Source organism: Primulina huaijiensis, unplaced genomic scaffold (genome assembly GCF_012295235.1).
Source record: "Primulina huaijiensis isolate GDHJ02 unplaced genomic scaffold, ASM1229523v2 scaffold41855, whole genome shotgun sequence".
In the NCBI taxonomy this organism is placed as follows: domain Eukaryota; kingdom Viridiplantae; phylum Streptophyta; class Magnoliopsida; order Lamiales; family Gesneriaceae; genus Primulina; species Primulina huaijiensis.
In genome coordinates, this window is record NW_027360003.1 from 1 (window position 1) to 11,586 (window position 11,586).

At 34.1% G+C, this 11,586-nt stretch overlaps 2 protein-coding genes across 2 annotated transcripts; one reads left to right on the plus strand and one right to left on the minus strand.

The window, feature by feature from the left end:
- Positions 1-6: 6 nt before the first annotated feature.
- LOC140969470 (uncharacterized) lies at positions 7-3,275 on the minus strand (the record flags this gene model as incomplete). Its single annotated transcript, XM_073430829.1, has 7 exons — positions 2,722-3,275; positions 1,754-1,790; positions 1,546-1,624; positions 1,371-1,416; positions 1,197-1,295; positions 263-331; positions 7-193 (listed from the first exon to the last, which is right to left on the minus strand). Coding segments are annotated over exons 1-7 (901 nt in total), but the record flags the coding sequence as incomplete, so codon positions are not given.
- A 5,454-nt stretch (positions 3,276-8,729) lies between these two features.
- Positions 8,730-11,246, plus strand: LOC140969472 (uncharacterized). Its single transcript, XM_073430830.1, has 2 exons — positions 8,730-9,041; positions 9,879-11,246. Exons 1-2 carry the CDS (start codon positions 8,904-8,906, stop codon positions 11,229-11,231), a joined length of 1,491 nt encoding a protein of 496 aa, XP_073286931.1. The 5' UTR covers positions 8,730-8,903; the 3' UTR covers positions 11,232-11,246.
- Positions 11,247-11,586: the final 340 nt, after the last annotated feature.

The window sequence follows — 11,586 nt, forward strand, 5'->3', positions numbered from 1 at the left end:
CTCCACTAGCAAGAGTTGCACCTGAAGAAATCTCAGGACCAACACAATCTTTTGGAGATGTTTCAACAGTTTTCTTTGGGTTCTTTCCTGGGGGTCTACCCCTTCGCACAACCTTGGGCTGTGGTCGACCATCATCACCCTCATGCCTGAGATTTTCAAAGTCTCTCATAGCAAGATCTTGGATAGATCGTGCCTAGCATGACAAATTATTCAGCTGGATGCCACGAACAGAGAGAATCAAAGTATGTGAGTATTCACAAACCTGCCGATAATAGATGCTGTCTGGAGGGTTGTATGTCATGGCATTTGAACATATCAAAAGCACATCTGCCTGGAATCACAAGTGAGGAAAATTCATGCTTATATCAGTGTTTGCTCTATTTTTAAAAAAACAACACTATTAGCATACTAGGACAAAATCTTGAAGGAAAAAAGACATTAATGAAGAGGAAAAATCTTTGAACAATTCCTTAAGTTCATCGGCAAGAACTCAAGCAAATGATCACAGGAAAGATATGACATAAAAAATACTCGTCTTGTTTACATTGTTTTAGTTCTGAGTGATGAGTGACACTTTATAAACAAGTAAGTTCAGGATATCATCCACGAAGAACTGCGAGTAATTTTCTTTTTGTTATAGCTTGTGTAGCAAACGAAGTTAATATGTATTTTACAAAATTAATGGTCGCCAAACAGGCATGCTTTTTCTGTGTTCAAGTCCAATGCAGAATACATTAGCGCTCCAGCTTCTTCGACTAAATATTTCACGAAAAACAGATGTCATCTAACTTAAGAATAATAGTTAGACTTGAACCATCTTCAGATTTTTTTTTTTAAATCTAACAGATTATTCAAACCATAATACCCACAGAATGACTAAAGAAGCCCAAAGCTCAATGCAAAATACTGCCTTAGGCTATCTCTTCAACCCATTACCAAGTAATATAGGGAAGAGGTTACTGTCTTGAGTAAAAAATAGTCCAGGATATGTTTAAACATAATAGTAATACCCTTACAGGAAAAGAAGGAGACATATGAGATGTTAACTAAGTGCACAGGCATCATTGGAAAATCTCAACACCTTCCCCTATTCCACAAACTTGAAAACCACCAGAACAGAATAATAATCATCTCTCTAAAAGAAAACCGCTGTAAGCTGAGAGAATCAGCTTGGATAATTAGATCAGGAAACCAACCTCCAGTTCTTCCAAGCTTCTATAAGCTCCGCTATCAAGTTTCTTGTTCACAGTCCCAAAATCCATAGGCTGCTTTATTATCTCATGGTAGTCGGGTAGCTGCAACAAAATTAAATCGGCATTAGCTGCACATAATATAGGATGGCGTGTCATCAGTAAAGAAAATGTCAGCACCTCATCGGGATCCACAGGCTCTGAGAATGCCCCACGAGTGTCCTTCCTACATTACAATCATCCAATAAAGACAACACTGAGAAACGAGAACTGGAATACCCAAAATGGAATAGTACGATGTTGACAAATATAAATAATAAATATCTAAAAAAGAATAATAACACAAAAAACATACTTTTGAAGCCTCTGAAGAATAAAGACCAACAACTTTTTGTCTGGCAAAGGTGTTACGGAAACTGACTCCAACGGCCACCCTGTCCCCATAAAATTAAATACAATCATCACAATCACATCAAAAAATAAAATCCCAATTCTCCGTGTTAATATTTAGACTTTAGAAGAATGTTTTAAATTCCAAAATAAAGAAGGGCAATCAAAAGAACCATTTGGATTGTCGGTCGCTTTCACAAACTTTTTTCCCTGCAAAAATTAACGGAACCATCGTTATTTTGATCACACTAGACATGCCCGTAAATTAGGCAATTTTTTTAATAGAAATCATTGAGAACAAATAAGAGGCAGAATGAATAAAGGCAGTAAATACACAGTCAATGTAACAGCTGCATCAGCAAGTACAAAAGAAAAAAATCCTCCACGTATTTATCAACGTAAGGACAAATCTGAAGTTTTTTTTTTATCAAGAATGATGAGTATATAATAATTATTTCAGTTGAAGGATGGTCTACATAAAATAAAAGTCAACTAGATTAAATACAAGTAATATCTATTATACATATATAGAGGAAAAAAATGAAGAAACCCATATACAAAAGAAATAAAAAAACAAGAAAATAATATAGAAACAAGAAAGAGTTGAAATAATTCATGAAAACCCAGATGTCATTACGAGAAAATAAAAGCAAACAAAATAAAAAAAAATTAAGTTGAGCAAAAGCAAAGATAAATTTGACTGGTCAAAATAAATAGTATTTCTATTGCAGATCTTTGGAAGTCAGTGTTGCCACCACCCGAATAAATCCTTAAAAGAAACGTTAACGATTTCTTTCGCGCGAAATCCCAAAAGTCCCTTCAAATCCCACCCACTAGTTCAAAAAACAAACGATTTTATTCTGCATTCCAAATCCCACCCACTAGTTCAAAAAACAAACGATTTTATTCTGCATTCAAAATCCCAAAAATAGAAAATTTATTATTTACAAAAAAGTATCAACGGTTGAGGAACTGATGAAGAAAATTTTGAACTGTTGGAGTAGATAAAAATAAAAATAAAAAATCTAAGCTTTCAATTACTCACCAAAACAAGAGGAGTTTTAAAGAAAAATCTCAGAAAACCCAAATCGAAATCGAAATCAACTACCACAAATTTTCCAATAAATCCAAATTTACTCACCTGGTCAGAAACGGCAACGGTAGATCCGCCATCAACGGCATTGATCCTGCGTTTCTTCCCATTTCCCTCTGGCTCCTCCGATTCCGGGTCTGAATCAGAACCTGGCCCCAACCCAGAGCCGGATCCTGAATCGCACTCAGTAGAATCCAGTTGGTTTTTCCGTCCAATCTTGTCACCAGATTGAGGCAAACGAACGACAAGCTTCACCTTTTTCTCCTTCCTCTCATCATCTTCGTCTGATTCATCGAAATTACTGAAATTAGGGTTATGGCGCGTGGATCGACGGCTGTGTGCGGGGCCGGAGTCTTGAATAATGGGTTTTGGAGGGGAAGAGAGATGAGGGGTTTTGGAGGGGCGGCCCTTCTTCCTACGCTTCACCTCCATTGCCGCCGCCGCCGCCTTCCCTTACCCGTTGCTTTCGCCTTGGGGACTGGGTGCTTACTTTTTCGTACGATTTTTATTTATTTATTTTGTTGAGAAATTATAAAACGTGAGAGTTTCGTACGTGAGAACGGAAACGACGAGCGCTGGTTCTCAGCTCTATGTGGGGTCTCTCGCAGGCTCCACGCCTTCCCTATTAGCGTTCTGTATATCGCGTTTTAAGTTTTCAAACACGCTTAATCATATCGTGTTTAAGCTTAAATAGTTTAACCTTGAGGTTGACGTGGACTCTTATCATTAATGTTCTCAAATAATAATAACTTGTAAATAAGTTTGATCATTGTTTTTAGTTTCAACCTCAATTCATGATATGAAGTTTACGTTTTTTTTAATGATAAAGTTTTTACAAAAATATATAAACATCAACTAAAAAGTCATGAATATTTATTTAATAATACTGCTACATACTACTTGATAAATAGTTTATTTTTAATAGAGTAGAAAACTATTAATCATTATAATTACACAACTTTATGTTTTTTAAGACTTGAAACTTTATTTAAATTTATGGTATTTCTATCGTTTGACCTCTTGTTTGACTAAAAATAATTAAAATTATAATAAGCTTAAATTTATATTAAACATGCAATTTACATGCCTAATCTTGAAATTTTAGAAACTTAAATATGATGCCTTGCACTTTTCAAATTGCTTGTATTCCTTTATAGTCCTTATATATGATTTTTGAGGTTATAATATATCAGCATGATATTACCTAACATTTTATCTCTTTTATCTGTGAGTATATTTCTTGAATCAATTCGATCTATATTTAAAATAAAAATAATATTTTTAGTATAAAACATAATATATTTTTCTTAAATCGAGTCTCGCATGAGTTTTTATGTTTATCTGTTTGATATTTTTTATGATGATGAAACTCGTTTGTTTGATATTGATAGTATGAGGCTTAGTTTTAATAATTTTTGTATTAATCGTAAATTTTTATGAATAAAAACCAAATTAATTTTGATGTGTTGTCCACTCACTGTGTTCACATCTGTGTCCATCAATGAAGTGTAACGCATCTATTAAATATATAATTTAAATATGCTTCATTACATTCAATATATAAGTGACAACTTATTAATGAACACGATAGATGAACACCATATCAAAACTCTATCTATATATACTTTTTTGGAAATTAAATTAAACCTAGTAAATATTAATTGCACAAAATCTATAATTTTTTTTCTTTCTTTTTTAAGCAAAAGAGAAATCTAATTATGCACACATTAATCCAATTAACATGCCCACAAAGATAGGACCATAATGAATATTTGAGGGCAAACTTTTTAAAAAATATAAAATTGCATAAAATTCTCCCTTTTACATTTTTTTATTAGAATTATATTAGACCCCACTCTCATAAACCACCGTCAAGAGTAAATTGTTAGTTAATTAACAATTAACAAGTAATTAAATCTAGAAGTTATGTCTCCGTTATTAAATTAGTGCAGTCTAATCACTTAGTACCTGCGAATTTATGGTGAATTTAAACATAATTAACTCTGTTATGAGTATATTTTGCCATCTCTTTTACATATAACTGGTTGTTACGGAAAAAGATGGGATCGATAGGACAAATACGCAATGAACAACAATTCATCTTAAGGATAATTTAACTTATAACTACGTTTAAATTGAGTCCGGATATTATGTCGTACTTGGATTCATGGATTTTAAATTCTTTAATTTGTTTGGATTAAAAAAATTCAAGACTGTATTTGGAGCTAAAGATTTCAAATTTATGGTAACAAATTCATTAGTTTGTTGGGTAAATCAACCTGAAAATGATTTTCAAATCCTAATGAATTATTTTTTTAAATCATTGAGGTGAATTCCAATTATTTATCAAGAAAAAACGGTTTGTTGAGTGAATGGGTCCTTCTTCTTTCACATAATAAATATTGTCCCAAAGCTAGCCAACGCCAATAATGAGAAAATAATCTAAAGAATGTTACAAATCTCTTTATTTAATATACATAAAATAATGCTTCTTCTTAAAAAAAAAATTAATAATACCTATAGTAATTGCTTTTTATGCTTTTTTTTTCAATGTTTCGAAAATACCTTTACTTCGGTTTTTTTTCCTTCTTGCACTTATTTTTACTTTTTTTGCAAGCTTTTCTCAAATTTTCCATAAACACAATCCAGAAATCTTTCAAAACAATAATAATCTATCTTCTTCTTCTCATTTAAAATCATCTAAAAACGAATAATTTTCACCAAAGATCACTATCGATTATATTGTAGTTCTCTAGTTTTTAATAACTCTATCAAATGTATTTTTACAATTTCTGGACTTGTATCATGCGTGCAACGATTACTAGTGAAATAACACGAGTATAATAAAAAAAAATCACATTTTTATAACTCTTGGATTGAGATAATTAAGCTAAGAAACGATGACGTCGGTATTAAATCTTGATTAGTTAATTTACATCCATTTTAAAAATAATTTTTTCTTGTATAAATCTACAATAAAGTTTGTTTGCACAAAATACACATAGATAAACTATCATTGCACACTCTATGATCAACCATTTAGTATCATGCATTAATATTTACAATTGAAATAGATTAAAGAGAATCAATTAGTTTTTCCATTTACCATAACAAATAGGCATAAATAATCCTTCCCCAGTGAATCAAGATTATTACATCGTCAGAAGAAGAGAAAATGTGCATTGCTTTGTTCGTATGGCAGTGAAGGGGCTGATCGTTTATTAAATTTATTTAGACAGAGCATACCTTGAATTATATTATTGAAAAAATCGTGATTTAATTAGACTCAGAATATATATAAGACATTAGAGTGTAATTTATTTTTATTTAGCATCGTGAAGTTGAATAAAATTCTCGGTGCCATTATATTTATGTAACTGACAAACACAAAAACTCTTGTGAGATTGATTTACGGTTCAATTTTGTGAAACGAGTATCCGGTTGACCCGACCCTATGCATGAAAAAGTAATATTTTTTTAATGTAAATATGAACTGGGTCAACTCATTTAACATATGTAAATTCATGATATTATCTCACAAAATATTTATTCAAACAAATAATCAAGAATTGTTATTCGGTACGGTTGTATCAGCATATTTTATTTTCTTTTCCCGGATCAAATACTTCCTTGGTTTTTTAAACATGTTTTTAGTCATTTTCAGTTATATTCTTGATTGTTTCCCATTTTTCTTGTACACTGATATTGATTAAATGGTGAAGTAATTTTCAAATTTTGTAGTGGCTTTACAATATATATAGATTATTATTTTTTAATCTATTATCATACTTTTTGTTTTAAGAAGTTTGTGAGTCATTCTATTCATAAAAAATTCCAAGAAAAATAATAAAATAAGGACATAATTGCAATTAAAACTTTTTCCTAATATATATGAATCTTGAGAAAGAAAAAAGAAAAAGATTACATAAAAAATGTTACTGAAAACCAATTCATCTGAACGAATAATCAAGTATTTAACATGCATTTTTTTGTCAATATTATTTTGACCTAAAAATAGGATTGTAAGGCCAATGGAAGATATGATAGGTTCATAAGTAAGTTTTTTGTAATAAAGTCTCATGAAAAAAAAACCGCTTGAAAATACATTCCGTCCTCATCTAAAATATATGAAATTCATATATTTTTTTCTTTTTTCTCGAATATATAGTTTAATTTCTATATTTAGTATTAATTTTTATTTTATTTTTATAATATTATATTTGTGAAAAACAAACAAGTCTGATACGTGAGATGTCACGCCCCGAGACCGGGGTTGACACCGGCGTTGTTTAACAATCACACGATCGAAACAACAAGTCTTTTGTAGCATAGTATAAACCGAACCAGTTTATATATCATAATTTCAACGAAATAAACATTGTCTTTTACAACCAAAAATTTCTAAACAACCGGAATAAATGCGAAAACGTAAAACTGCATATTATTACTAACTTAAACTTAATCTAATTCTTGAGATTCACCATCCCCAGAACTGCTCGGATTCTTCATCTCAACCTGTTCTTCAGACTTATCTGGGAGGGGAGAGTAAGGGGATGAGTATTTTGGGAAATACTCAGTAAATGGGAGAATTTTGAACACAACATAAAATTTTATAACATTTTCGAAAACATAACATATAAATGCAGCATGCTTTTCTTAATCGTAACATCATATCCATAACATAATAATACTGCGATTTTTCACCTTTCAACTGTTTACTGACGTCAGTCCCTAAGTTTTAATCCTCTAAGGGGGCGAGGCCATAAAACGGTTCTATCCCACCGTGAAGGGCCATATGTTGGAATTCCACCCATTTTCAGGGAATTCTCACAATGTCAAAACATAACGTATCAAAATTTCATAGAAACGAATAGACGGGAGACGGAGCTCGACCGAATTTTAAAACCAAAACCGAAAATTTCGTATGTATAAAACCGAGATTTTAATATTTAAAACAGCCCACTTACAGTGTTTGAGAATGCTAAAAACGTGGATGCTTGGCTTCGAAAATCGGTCGCTTCTTGTTTCCTGCTCGGACGGCGCTTCGGCTTCGATATTTAGGCTAACTTCGGGACAATTTACGGGCAGAGTTTCGGCTAGGACAAGTTGCTAGAATTTTCGAAATATTGCAGCTAGAGGGTCTCGAATTTATGGTGTGAGCATGGCTAGGGTTGATGCATTATCTATAGGGGAGGAGGATGTAGCTAAATATGGTGGCTAAATAATGCCAAAATTGCCTCAAATCTCACAATGTTTGACTCCAAATATCCTTGCCATTCTTGAAAAATTCAGCTACCAAAGTTAAGAGATTTATTTCTTGATCTCATTCACCTTCATAATTTCGAAATAATGGTGACTAGGTGTAGGGATTTTGTGCACAATTTTGATGATTTGCTTCCACCTTTCCTTGTAAGTTTCCATGTATCCATGCATCACAATATCTAGGCATACATTCTAGTAGAATTTCGAAAATATGCATGTCCATGCATAACTCAATCCTCTTAATTAAATATTGTATTCCAAAAGTATAACAAGATATCCTCATCTAAAATATGTACACCCATAATCAAAATTTCTTAAAATGTAAAGTTGCCTAGTTGGGTTTTCACATGAGAGCAAATAATATAATAGAGTAGGTCTTTTGTGAGACGGTTTCACGAATCTTTATCTGTGAGACGGGTCAACCCTACCGATATTCACAATAAAAAGTAATAGTCTTAGCATAAAAAATAATACTTTTTCATGAATGACACAAATAATAGATCTGTCTCACAAAATACGACCCGTGAAACCGTCTCACACAAGTTTTTACTAATATAATATAATCTCGTCAAAAACTATCTTTGATGCACACTATCAAATGTATGTGATTCGTCCAAATATATCTTCTTTTGGATTTAATTAATTTAACTTCATTTTTGTTGAGATAATTTAACTTCATTTTTGTTGGTAAATTTTCTTTTATCGGTTTTTAGAAATAAATAAAAATTAGTAAAAGTCGCTTAAAAACATATGGCATATTTAACGGCATAAGCCAGGGGCCAAATCATAATTTGTTAAAAACGGAGGATCGAGTTGCTATACCAGCATTATTTCTTTTTCCGCTGTGTGCCCATCGGACAATTCCAATGCCTTTTCATCATCACTGATTGAAAAGGAACAGGATTTTTCAGTAGTTTCTTGTTCGATTTCGTCTGAAATGCTAACGAGGTGATGCAAAGGATCGAAAAATGGCAGCTGTAGTTAATATGGAACAATTCGAGGCGTATTTCCAAAGGGCAGATTTGGATCGGGATGGAAGAATCAGCGGAGCTGAAGCTGTTAGTTTCTTCCAGGGATCCAATTTACCCAAAGAAGTCCTTGCTCAGGTTGGTTTCTTACGAGATTTTTTATTTGATTCCTGGATTGTTTGTTGGCTCATTGGATTCGCCGTTATGTGTGATTTTCCGTGTCGTTTTTTTGCTCTTTAGAGATGGAAAGTGTTAGTATTGTGCTAAATGATCGTAGGTTTTGGTGTTTGTTTGAATTAGAAAGAGTTGAACAAGAAGTGACCCGATCTAGCTGATTTTTGGATTCAAGTGGGGCATAATCTTCAACCTGCCTAATTCTTGAGAAATTAGTACTTGAATTTTATTAGGTCTCTTCTAATTGGAAAACGATATTTTGATTACGAAAATCATATAGATTATGTAAGCTGTATATATGAAGCTTGTCAATAAATCTTTATCTAAACAAGCTTCAATGATGGAGCAGATCTCCATCAAAGTGAACAGTCATTTATAATCAAAGCTCATAAATATCGAACTACGCTGACATTGGGGTTACTCGGAGGGCTTATATTCACCACCTGCCTCTTTACTTACCTTTGATTTCGAAAGAACGGAAAGTAACCTGTTGAATATATATTGTGATTTGTGACAATAGCTAACTTCAAACATCAAAACATCTGCACTATCACTCTTGTTTTTTGTGTTAATTCCATCTAAGGGTACAGCCTGCTTCATGGTCTTTAGAATTATTTTCTTGTGGGATGGATTGAGCTCAACAGTTTTGATAATCTTCTTCATGTTTGGACCTCTGTTAATTGATAACAGAGATTGTATGGTGTGATCATCACAAGCTATTTATTAAGTATTTGCATCAGAAAATTTTGTCAACAAAAACTGCTCTTTAGATATACATCTGATAGTTTATTTTTGTTGCAGATATGGATGCATGCTGACCAAAATCACATTGGTTACCTCAGCCGTCCTGAATTTTATAATGCACTTAAACTTGTAACAGTAGCTCAAAGCAAGCGAGAATTGACCCCAGAGATTGTGAAAGCAGCATTGTTTGGCCCTGCTTCTGCCAAAATCCCAGCTCCGCGGATAAACCTTGCAGCCACACCTGTGCCACCATCAAAACCAGCGGCTTCTGTACCTTCTCCGCAGGTGGGTGCACCTCCGCTACAATCTTCTCAAAACTTTGGACTCAGAGAGCTGGCTCCGTCGAGTACCAGTGCCAACCAGCAGTTTGGACAGGCACCTTTAACTGCTGGCATGAACCCGCAGTTTGGACTGACACCTTCAAGTCATGGCAGGAACCAGCAGTTTAGGCAGGTACAGCCAGGTATGAGCATGCCATTGGGGCAGGCACAACCTTCAAGCACAAGTATGAACCTACATGGTGGACAGTTACAACCTTCAAGTACAGGAAACCAACAGTTTGGACAGGCACCTTCTAGCACAAATATGAACCAGCAGTTTTTCCCTGATCAAAGTAACCTGTCAATACGACCTCCTTTATCAATGCCTGCTGCTCCTGTGACACATCCACCACAGGGTGCTGGTACCCCAAATATTTCTACTGGTGGTAGCATGTTGGGTTCTGGTCTTCCATACTCAAACAATGATTGGCTAGGTGGTAAAACTGGAGCAGCTTCCAGTGGACCGGTATCACAGGTCTTATACAGAGGAACTAGTCCATCCATTCCTCTAGGAGCTCCAAATCTAATTTCTACATTTTCCTCAACAACTGTTAAAGATCCTAAAGCGATAGTTGGTTCAGGAAATGGATCTATGATGGACCCAATGTTTGGAGGGGATGTGTTCTCTAGCAACCAATCTTCACCTCCGCAGGTTTCCTCCACACCACAAAGTTCTGTGAGTATTATTCCTACCTCGTCTGCAATTGTTCCTGCGACTTCCATTTCTCAGCCTTCGATGAAACCGGATCCATTTGAAGCCTTACAGAGCACTCTCACTAAACCATCTACTGGCGGTCAGGCTCCGCAGACACCTTCTCTGTCAAAACCCAATCATCAGGTTCCCACTGGAGTAACTTCCTCAGTCTTGTCATCTGGAGTCCCAGCTGGTGTGGGAACTTCTACATCCGAGCTGTCCCAGATCTCTTGGCCGAAAATGACACGTGCTAACATTCAAAAGTATGTAAAATTATTTTTGAATGTAGACACTGACAGAGATGGGAGAGTCACTGGTGAGCAAGCGCGCAACCTATTCTTTAGTTGGAGACTACCAAGAGGTATAAAACACCACTCTTTTATTTCACTCTTTTGATTATTTTTTTTATTATCTAAATTCCGGTCAGTGAGAATCGGAGGCTGCCAAAAGGTTCGGAGTATTACTTTTTATTCCGGTTCTTGTATTTTTTCTAAGACTTGACATTTTGGTGTCTTTATGATATTTTGGCCTTTGGTCTGTTTTTGGATCCTTTGTTAATCCTTCTTGAGTTGAAGGTTCACGCCATACGTGCCCTTTGTTTCAGATGTTAATATAGGTTCCTTGCCCTTAATCATTTCAAATTTTCATTTCTCTAGCAACTTTGTTCTCTTGTAAAGGAACACTCTTGAATTTATTGACTGTCATGGCTTTATGTATCATCTGGACTACCTGTTTGCTGATTATTTAGTTG

Coding starts and splice junctions, on each gene's coding strand:
- LOC140969472 (XM_073430830.1), top strand. CDS start 8,904: ATGGCAGCTGTAGTTAATATGGAACAATTCGAGGCGTATTTCCAAAGG. Junction 9,042..9,878: donor CCAAAGAAGTCCTTGCTCAG/GTTGGTTTCTTA, acceptor TTTTTGTTGCAG/ATATGGATGCATGCTGACCA.